The 11,188-nt window shown below is 39.5% G+C and overlaps 1 protein-coding gene across 1 annotated transcript; it reads right to left on the bottom strand.

Annotated features, from left to right (window-relative positions):
* Positions 1-5,199: 5,199 nt before the first annotated feature.
* LOC133836851 (tripartite motif-containing protein 3) lies at positions 5,200-5,809 on the bottom strand. The gene has a single exon (XM_062267439.1). The coding sequence runs from the start codon at positions 5,807-5,809 to the stop codon at positions 5,339-5,341; it is 471 nt and encodes a 156-aa protein (XP_062123423.1). The 3' UTR covers positions 5,200-5,338.
* Positions 5,810-11,188: the final 5,379 nt, after the last annotated feature.

Genomic DNA, 11,188 nt, shown 5'->3' with positions numbered 1-11,188 from the left:
GATTGATGTACTGACTGACAGCTGGCTGGACAACTGTCTGCTGTGATTGGTTTATGCTGCGACTTTGTCGAAGGCGACTATCGACATGTGTGCCGCAACAAGAAAATCAATTAAGCAATTGCCATGCGATGCTAATAATAACCATGCCACGCCCCTTTCATCGCCTGCTGCCTCCCAGACATCAAAAAGAACGAGAAGCTGTCAGAGGTTTATTTGCATTTTTGGCCTCATGCGAGGGCTGCTCGGTCAGCTGTAAACTGATTTATGGCGGCATCAATCAAGCGATGCCATAAACTTGATTGCCCAAGGAAGCTACGCAATCGAATCAAATCTCAATCTAGGTTATATTGAAAGTCAACTTAAGATAGTAAATTTTGTTGATCATCGCAAAGAGTTGCAGAGTAAACCTCAAAGTTCAAGGAAGCTACGAAATGGAATCAAATTTCAATCTGAGTTGCATCGAAAGTAAATTTGTTGATCATCTGACAACGATTTCAAGAGTCAACCTCGCCAACAAAGTAGCCAACGTTTTGGTTGACCAACTGACTGACTGACTGACTGTCTGTATGTTTATCCTGAAGACATTTGATTGATGCATGTTCGCTGCGCACACAGACAAACTGCTTAATTGGCGCATATTCATGACAAGCCCCGAAGGCAGCTCAGCGCAGAAAATGCAGATTACATAAACGTCGAGCGAGTTGTGACAAATGTCTAGGCAGGACTTTGATCCTGTTTTCACACATTGTGCAACACGCCTCAAAATTGAAACAAGCGACAACCGGACAACAGTTCAGTTGTTGTTGTTGTTGTTGCTATGGTTGCTGCCCCGCCCGCGCATTGTCACTATTTCAATTGCAATTGGAAATCGCAACGTGTAAAAATATTTGTGTAACTGAATTCGATTTGATTTGTTTCGTTTTCCATTTTTATACCCACTATCTATAGGGAAGAAGGGTATTACATTTTTTGCCGGCAGAAAATGGAACAGGCAGAAGAAGGCATCTCCGATTTGAACTTAAATTCTTAATTTAATTTTGTGGATTTGACAAGTTCGTTGCCTAAGTCTTTTATATTTATGCTTACAAATGGATTTAAATACTTTGGCTGACAATCTGGTATATTTTGCACTCTACAGTATATTTCGAATAAAGTAAAATATCAATATACCAAAAATATCCGTTGGTATGTTTGTAGTATTTTTGCAGTATATTAATTTGGTATATTTTAAAATGCTTTTAATTTCAATGGGTAGTACTTTTTAATATACCAAACATAGTGTTTGGTTTATTTTTAGTTTTTTGTGGTATATTAATGTTTTGCTATTATTCACAATGGATAGCAGGTATCTCACAGTCGAGCACTCTCGATTGCACCTTTCTTAGTTTATTTTCATTTTTTTTGGTTTATTTCTTTAGTTTATTTCTGTTTCTGATTGCTGCAGTTGATGCATTTCAAATGAGTTGATTTATGGCAACATTTCGGCTGGCTTTTGAATGACTGAATGACTGTCCGACTGACTGACTGACGGACTGACTCTGCTAACTGGCTCGTGCATGAATGAAGGCTTGTTGATGTTGTGACAGCTCCAAAAACTGGCCAACTTCCCCAGCCTAAGCCAGAGCCACAGCAGACATGTTAAACTGCTTTAATTACTCAGCTAGCAAATGTACAACTGAACAACTCTACAACTCTGCGGCTACACATGTATATTTTGCATTTTTAGGCCAAAAGATTTATGAGAATTGAGAATTTATGCCGCGCCCAGTTTGCCCAGTTTCTGCTCGTTTTTTTTTTTTTGTTTGGCTGTTGCATTGAGCAGCAAAGCGGGGCCCTTTAGCCAAAAGGAAAGTTGTTGGACATGCGACGACTTATCTTAACTGACCTGCAGATACGTTTTGTTTGTAAAAAAAGCAACATTTGACTCCCACGCGACAACAGTTCAACAGAGCAAGAGCGACACGAATTGAAACTCAAATGGCACACATGTTGCTGCCCCTTCATCTGCCCCATGAAGTTGCCTCCTCAGAGTCTCTCTCTCTCACTCGCTCAGTCTGCGACTTTGATAAATTCCGCACAAACACACGAGCATTTGAATAATGAAGCGGGGGCCCAAAGACTCAGACTGTTGTGGCCAGAGCACAGCAACAGCCACAGCAACAGCAACAGCATCCGTGGCAAGGCGACTGGCTGTTGGGGGCATCAATCTGTCAACGCCGTCGCGTTTGTTGCATGCGCGTGCGCACAGTTTGAGTTCGATGGGTTTTCTGCCACTGGCGGCCTGCCCAAAGGCAAAGTCAAACAAGCAACCAGCAACAGCAACAGAGTCGAAGACCAGAGAGCAATATGCAACAGTTAAATCGCGTGCCGCATGGCTGGCTGCTTGGCTGGAGCAGCGCAGCTTTGTCGCCGCGGCGTGGCGTGGGTCGTCTATCAATTAAACAAAGCGGCAGCCTCGGCTGCTGCAGTTGCAATATCAAATGCAAGGCCGGCCATGACGGCCACCCAAAACGCTGCTCCAGTTGCCTTTTGTGGCAGCATCGAGCATCCAGCTTTGGCTGCTTGTCGCTTCCGCTCTGCACTGAGGCAGCAGCAACCAGTTTGGCTGTCCGCCTCGAGAGATCTGCAGAGTCGCCTCTTTGACGTCTTGTGGCAGGATTTGCGCGACATGGCGCATTATTTAACGACACAATTCGTGCAACTCCCACGCATGCACAGCAAACTGAAAGCGAAGCCGCAAAAGCTAAATGCTGTTTTGCTGTTGCTTTTACTGTTCGCTGCAGTTGTTGCTTAACTGATGCCCCAGCGACCGAAATTGGCGCAAAAATGTCACCAGGTTGCACTCCCCTGGATATGCATCGATCATCGAGCTGCGAGCAGCGAGCAGCGCAAAATGTCAAATTGGCGGCGCGTTTATCGACCCACAAAAGCTGCTTTAATGTCAGTTAAGCAATTTGACAAATGACTCGAGATACCAAACACACAAAATGTTGAAAGCTGCGTTCAATGCACGAGATGAGAACGTAGTTGAAATCGAAGTTGAAGTTGGAGTTGGAGTTTTAGCTACCTGTGCCTGGGGTTATCGACTGCGTCTAATCGGCGATAAAAATGTTTGCCTGCATGTAAGATCAGTCAAAGATCGATGCCATCGTCATCGACATTCATAAATGCGTACAACAAAATGCGAGCATATCGCATTTCAACAACGAGCAGCAACAGCAGCGGCAGCAACTGCCACAAATTACACGCAGGCCAGCGACAACAGGCATTAATAATTGGCTAAACTAAACGCAATATCAAAGCAAGCTGGCAGCGCGTTATCAATAAGAAACTGTTCAACTGTTCAACTGTTCAGCGAGCCACGCCCTCGCACGCACCGCAGCAACTCGCCGCAGGATGGATGACAAATTGCGCAAATCCATGAGATAGTTTTTGCAGTGGACACTCGCAGCCAATTGCATAATGCATTGCAGCTTAGATTTGTATCTTTTGCATGCGGCTGCGGCTGCGGCTGCGGCTTGGCCATGTTGTTGACTCAAAACGCTGTCAAAATGGCAACAGCAAAAATGATTCGTGAGATAAAGTCTCTACCGAAAAGCGAGTCAAACAAATGAACAAGCTCCAAAACTCTCGATCTGCTCAGCCCAGAGCTGGGCTAGGCCAAGTCTCTGATCGCTGGTCAAGTTGCCAGCTCTGCGCATTTAATAAACAATTTTGCACCATTTTTGTTGTTGTTGTTTTTTGTTGTTGTTGTTTGCAATCATGCAGGCGGCAACTGCAAATGTTTTTCGAACTGCAGTTGGCTGCCACTTGTGTTAATTGCCATCGTTAGCTGGTCATCTGCAAGCGAGTCTTATCAATTATCTGAACTGGCCACATCGATGGCAATTAGCCAGGCTAAGCGTCTAATTAAGTTGCCCCTTCCACAGTTGCACAGCACATACGAGTTCTGATCGATGATCGTGTTAGTGTGGCGTGTTACAACTAACGTGGCCAACAATTTGGTTATACAGATTAAGACGAGGATGCAGATGGCCAACGTCGTTGTCGGATAACTTATGTATTTGAGTTTTGCTAATAAAATAACCAGCTTACAGCTAATGCCTTATGGTTAACGGTTGCAGTTGCCACGCTTAGTTTATGCCTCACTCCATGCCTTTGCTTGGCCCATAACTAACCAAACTAATCTCACTGTCATTTCGCTTAATTTCCCACCAATTTTCTGTCGGATTTTCTAAAACAGGTGGAACCATTAAGCAAGCTTTCGACTGGAATGAGTTTAAGGCCATGCTTCACATGTAACCTTGGCCATTTTTATACCCAATAGCCATAGGGTAGAAGGGTATTATAACAGGAAGAAGGAGGTATCTGACACCCTATAAAATATACATTTTTAGGCTGTCCGTCTGTCCGTCCGTATGTATAATCATCTAGATCTCAGAGACTATAAAATATAGAAATATAATTTTTGTCTACAGCATTTGTTATGTTTATATGCAGATCAAGTTTGTTTCACATTCACCCTCAAACCAAAAAAATCAAATAACAAGCTACATAAAGATACATACAATAATAACTATAGTTTTTAATGATTCCTGAAAATTTGCTCGTGATAAGATGAAAATTGTAGAAGTTATTTAAGAAATACTTTTGCTTGGGCAAAAATGATTACTGCAATAACATCTTAGTTCCTTTGACTGACAATCTCTGTGGTATATAATTTTTTAAATGTATTACTATATCAATATACCAACTGTAGCCTTTGGTATAATTTTTTTGGGGTATATTAATTTGGTATATTTTGAGATTTATACCGCACCTTTTTTACCAGTATTAGTACTATATCAAGATACCAAATATAGACTTTGGTATATTTTTAGTACTTTTGTGGTATATTAATTTAGTATATTATCAAATTATTAGTCTTATTACTATATCAATCTACCAAATATACCATTTTTAGTATTTTTGCGGTATATTAATTACGTATATTTTAAAATGAATACCGCATTGTTTAGCTTTAATTCACAATGGGTAACTGGTATCTCACAGTCGAGCACACACGACTGTAGCTTTCTTAGGTGCTCAACGATGTGAACGGCTTTTCCTAAGGAGTCATCACACAAATCAGCGAACATCGAAAGTAGTTTAATGTGTTTTTCCTAGGTGTGGGAATTCTCCAAGTAAAAGTAACTCAACTGCAAATTGTAATATCGATTTTATTGTAATTAAGCAAGTGATGAAAAGACTTGATCATCAATCAATCAAACAGAGCGAATAGAATTTGTGTTTACGAGTAAAGTGTAGCCTAAAAGGAAGTATTAACAATAGCAATGAATCATGTGTTTGAGAGCTGTGTGTCTATTTGCCAATCATGGCCATGACATCCGGATGTCTGGCTGTGATCCTCGCGGACCACTTCTCCATATAAATTGGCAAAGAAACGTATTTCCTGTTCAGTCAGTGTCAGCATCAAAGTATCGTTCAGCCTGTCGAAGTCTAGTTCAAAGAGTTGATGAAGATGATGCTCCGTTGTCCGGACATTTGCATCTTCGATCGCTGAAGGCTGAGTGGCCGACATGGCTGCTGGGACAACAACACGATGATGCGAATCTGGAGCTGTGTGGCTGTCATTGGAAGCCTCAGCGCTCACCTGAAACTCGCGACGACACAACGGACACCGCAGATCCCCTCTTACCACCAGATAACGCTGTAAGCAATCACTGCAGAATGAATGGGCACAGGGCAACCAATGCGGATGATGCTGCTCTTCCAAACAGAATATGCATGGGCTGAGGACAGTCTTCATCATAGATATAGTATATAGTTAGGAACCACTCGAAGCGATATTAAATTCGTTCAGAAATTACCAAATTTTCCTTGAGCACAACTTTTAATTGCCAAGCTCGATGCTAGACAACAATATTTCGTAGCCTAAAGTGGTAAACAAGCCAAGCAGAGCCTACTTAATAAACGAAACATGAAAAGCTCAATAAAAAGCACAACTTAGTTCATTTTAAAATAACATTTCATTCAAAATTTTGTGTTAATACACAGAATAAATAGATTTTAAAATTTGTGTCACAATGAAAACAAAACTAATGCTTACTTTTGAAAGCAGAGGTCAATTAAAATTATGATGCCAAAGTTCTCTTCACACACATTTAGGTGTGAGCAATAAGTGTACGAATTTATCATTACAATTTAAACGCTCATAAACTTCACTTATAACAACTGTCTGGTAGAATAAAAAGTGTTCTAAAATAGGCAATTAAAAGTGTTAAGACAGTTTGATAAACTCATTTGACATTCAATTTCAATTGAAGAGATTTCAATGCCAAACAAAATTGCGATTATAATGTTATTCTTTTTTTACCGCAAAACATATGACAGACTCTGGGAATATTCTGTGTTGCCTTGCATTGAATAATTTCATTTAATTTTGGCCTAAAGTTTATGGCAATTTTCAGTCTCTTGACGATACTGCACCCGTTGTTATTGTTGTTGTTGTTGTTATGTCTTGGGCTCCACTCATTCAAATTGTATTCAAATCAATTACATTCGAACTAAACATAATTCATGTGGTATGGGTTAATACAACAAATTACAACTGACATTTAAACAGAAACATGAAACGGACAATTTAACATGAGCCAAAGCCAAACACAGCCAAAGCCGAAAAAAGCCAGAAGAGAAGCAAAACAAAGGCTGCAACCAACAAACAGGCCGCTGCCAGGCATCATATGAGAGGCACTGGGCAAAAGGCAAAAATCGCAACGAGACGAAAACGAAAATTTCAGCAAATATAAAGGCGCACATAAAATCGGAGCCACTCAGGCCAAAAGTGACCTTCAGTGGCCACACTAAAAAAATCAAAAAAAGGAAAAAAATAACAACTACAAAAAATTGAACTGAACACACACACTCAGGGGCCAAAGCGTCATGGTTAAGAAACCACAACAATAACAACAGCAACAACAATGAGTGAAACCAAAAACAAAACAATAAAATTCTTTTCTCACGATTGTTGACTTTAACACTTACAGCGTCGCAAAAGTTACGAGCCATATTCACTGTCATTGCCCCGCCAGAAATTAAGCCTGACAGCGTTGCACTCCTTCCAACAACTGGAAATACTTAAGCTACTGGTATTGGTATTGGAGACAAATTTCCAGTTGATGAAGCAGTAGCTATAGCTTTAGCATACATATACATAAATATGTAGCAGGAAGAAGCAGTGAGAGAGCACTGAAAGATAAATGTTCTTTTTGCAGGCCATTCGCAAAATTTTTACTTAATTTTATGTGCTTTGCATATTTTTTGGCTGTGCAATGCCATTAAAATTTTGTCAGCGTGTTGAACTCATTTATTTGCCATTGTTGTTGTTGTTGTTTTCCTTTTATCGATTTAATGCATTTTGTAGTTGGCTTTAAATCTGTTTGGCTGTTTGTTTTTGTTTCTTTTGCAATTAAGTGAAATTTATGTTACTGCAACTTCGTCGCTTAAGTCTTTTGCTTGTGCGGCGCGCGTCGTGGCACGTAAATTGCCAAAAAAAAATAAATATACTGTTCAGTATATATATATACTGTATTTCCTACTTATGTGTAGCCCCGGGGCCACTGCGTGGGTCGACACACACACACACTCTTCCCCTTTGCCATCCTCCAGAGCTTCGTCCTGGCTGCGGCTTCTCTCTCTCTCTCTCTCTCTCTCGCTCTCCCTCGCTCTTGACGATCTCAGCGAGCGGTAGCTTATTTTAATCCGCCGCGTTGGTGGCGTGCATACATAATACATAATTACCGGTTTCACTTTTGCCTGCCAGTGATTATCATCGTGGCATTTCTTGATGTCGTATTTTTTTCTGTCGCTTTTTTCTTTTCGCATTCGCATTTTCCCCATTCCCAAAAACCAAGCTTTGCGGTTTTTTATTACCCTGCTGTTTACTGTGCCGCATCGTATGGTTTCTTAATTTTCAATTTTTATGATGTGTTAATGGATATTTTTGTGACATGACCTCCTGGCGTGCCGTTGTTATATGGCCATAGCAAACCCGCCTACTTGATGAATTCTGCCAGACTGTTCGCTTCGGACAGTCAGCCCATCGAGGAGGAGGAGAGAATTAAAGAGGGAGACTGAAAGTGTGTGGGGAAACAATCTCGAGATGTTATGCAATGCTACACAGAGAGAAAAAGCGTGCTAACATCAAGAAGAAAATTCCGAGATGTTAAGCAATGCTACACAGTAAGAAAAAACGTACTAGAATCAAGAATTATATCATGAATGAAGATCGTTTGTATGTCAACATTAAACCATGAAAGTTTATTCTTAAATCAAGATCGAAACTCTACAAAATATCTAGATTTTCCCAATCTTGAAATTATAATCTTTAGAAAAGAAAATCTTAAAATTGAACCAAGAAAATCTTAAATAAACAAACAAATTTAAACGTTCTAAAATCAAGAATAATATCTTGAATAAAATTGTTTGTATGTCTAAATTGAACCAAGAAGGTTTATTCTTAAATCTAGATCGAAACCTACAAAAATCTAGATTGCTTAAATTCAAGATTATAATCTTATAATCTCAAAATAGGAAAAATCTTAAAATTGAACCAAGAAAATCTTAAATTAGGATCAAACAATCTTTAATTTAAAACTAAAAACAATAAAGAAATAGATGGCGTATTTGTTACAAATTTATTTGTTACACATTTATGTATGTTCTCTATATATATATTTTTTTAATATTAGTTACAATTACAACACCTACTAAAGTTTGAACACAAGTCTAACAACCACAAGGCTTATTTACTTTCTGAGCTAACGACAACAACACCAGAAATTGCGTTTCAATTTTAAAGGAAGGGAAATTCAACATTTTAAGAAAAAATAACAATATTCTTTCTTAAATCAAGATTCTTTTTATTCTTTAACTAATATATTTTTAATCTAAAAATGCAAATTAAGCATCAAAATCTTGATTTCTTCAACCCAAAACTCATATTTTAAAACACTTATTTTAAGATCGAAAAAATCTTGAATCAAGATTTCTTTAATCTACATTTTTTTCTCTCTGTGTATGCTATGCATGTCGAGCTGAAGTGCGATATAATTGAAGCTATTTAAAGCCTGTTAAATGGCAAGGACAAGTCACACACAAGGCTGTCTCTCGCTCGTCTAGTCCTGTTCTGAGAACAGACAGTCTGTCAATCAGTTTGATGAGCAGCGCGAATTCTCGACCTGTTGAGAGATGCATATCTTAATAGCATTTGGCGGCGCTAGATGGCGCCACATTTGCAGTCTCCCTAACATATTCGCAAGATCATCAAACTTAAGTGAATCGCAAATCGCAAGTCGCAACTGGTGACCCAGTTTCCTATCGCAGATGCAAGTTCTGCGAAATGCAGAAGTGCAACTGAGTTGCACGAAGTTGGGGCAAGTTGTCGCTCAAATTACACGCACACACAGAGTTCCACTCGGTTCGGTTCGGTTCGGTTCGGCTGAAAGCTGATTACAGGCCTCGGGGCATGCAATTTGCATCAATAAAAAAAGCTGAAGCCTGGCCCCGACGAACGTCAGCTGCTGTAGGTCAGTTAGTGAGATTCCTGTTCCTGGGCCCTTAAATGCCGTTCATCTTGTTCGGCGTGGCGTTGATTTGTTGACTGCTTCTGCATTTGGGTTTCGCTTGCTTCAATCAAGTGACGATCGCAGCAAACGAGCCAAAGCCCGACTAAGTAGAGGTCGGATTCAGATGGGGCCAACCTAACGCACGCCCCATTTACTTTCATCTTTGATCTGAACCGTCAACGAACCCAATCCCAAACTCAAACCCAAGTGGACGTGTTATCGACCAGCCCCAAGAGATAAGAGTCTGCTTTTTGATGGTGTCTGACCACTTGACCGGGGCCAATAATTACTTTCTCCCATATGTTGGGTGAGTGGGCAACGACTGTTATTGATTTTCTGATTGCGGCCATAATTTTATTATGCATCATTAAGCCGATAAAGTCGCACACACATAATACACGTAACAACACAACATTTTCAGCCATTTGCCAATTGCTTATGGCCTTTGAAGAACCTCTCCGAAGAACGGCAAAAAAAAACACAACCGAAATTCGAGATCATTTTCATGATCATAAAACTTTCCAAAAATGATGTGTAAATGTGAAAGGTTCATTGCCTATCCGAATCCGAGTTAAGCAAAACTGGAAATTTTCAATCAGAAACAGGGGTCAACTAATTTGCATGTAAAAAGCTGTTGTTATTATATCATTTTGCCGATTGTTCGATTAATAAATGTTGACTAATTGAGATGTTAATGCCACCAAGTAACAAAAGGTTACTTCAAATGGGTAACAAATGTGAAAACTGCTTCAGATTGCACAACGCAACGCAAAGGTCTTCAAAAGTTCTCCAATCAGTTGTCCATCACACACAATCTTCGCCCGATCAATCTTTGGCCCGATTAATGTCTGTGGCCATAAGCTTATAAAGTGAAACAGCACTTTGACTTTAAGACCCATCAAACGGCCCTTTTGTTATACTATATTTATATATGTGTATCATTGTGCAATTTCTTTTGTGGCAGCTGAAGTTGGCTAAATTAACTTCACTTCACATCAAAAGCTGCCGAAAAGAAAAAACGAAATAAAACAGCAAACAATGCAGTTCCGAAATGAAATATGTTAATCAAAATAAATGCACGACTTCAAAATATCCTTTAGTCAATTGAAAGCAAGTATTTATAAAAGGAATTTGTTTCAAAGATATAATATTATATATTTCTTTAAAAATTTAGATTTATAAATATAAAGTCACTACTTACTTTTTAAATTAAAGCAGCAAACAATTCGTTAAAAAGCTGAAGCAGATTCAAACAACACAAAAACAAAAAAACATTACGTTACGTTGAGCGATAGACACATGACCAATAGAGGGCGCCAGCTTTCAGGCCGATCAGTGTCCTTCGGAGCACCTCTTTCTGCAGCCTCTTTTTAGAAGCCGCCGCGAAACACGAAGTATTAAGACTTAGAACGTTAAAACGATGATATAACTACACGCGTATGTTCAATTATATTAATACACTTCTACTAGTGTAGAATACTTGCAATTTATTACAAAAAAAAGTCACACACACACACGCGCACCAAAAACGAAGCACACAAATTTTCACATACTTTTGCAGC

Source organism: Drosophila sulfurigaster, chromosome 2R (assembly GCF_023558435.1).
Source record: "Drosophila sulfurigaster albostrigata strain 15112-1811.04 chromosome 2R, ASM2355843v2, whole genome shotgun sequence".
Lineage (NCBI taxonomy): Eukaryota > Metazoa > Arthropoda > Insecta > Diptera > Drosophilidae > Drosophila > Drosophila sulfurigaster.
The sequence above is the reverse complement of the archived record's forward strand: the minus strand, read 5'-3'. Positions and strand labels throughout refer to the sequence as shown.

What these genes read in the sequence shown, in the direction of transcription:
- LOC133836851 (XM_062267439.1), bottom strand. Translation starts at nt 5,809, where the DNA reads ATGAAGACTGTCCTCAGCCCATGCATATTCTGTTTGGAAGAGCAGCAT.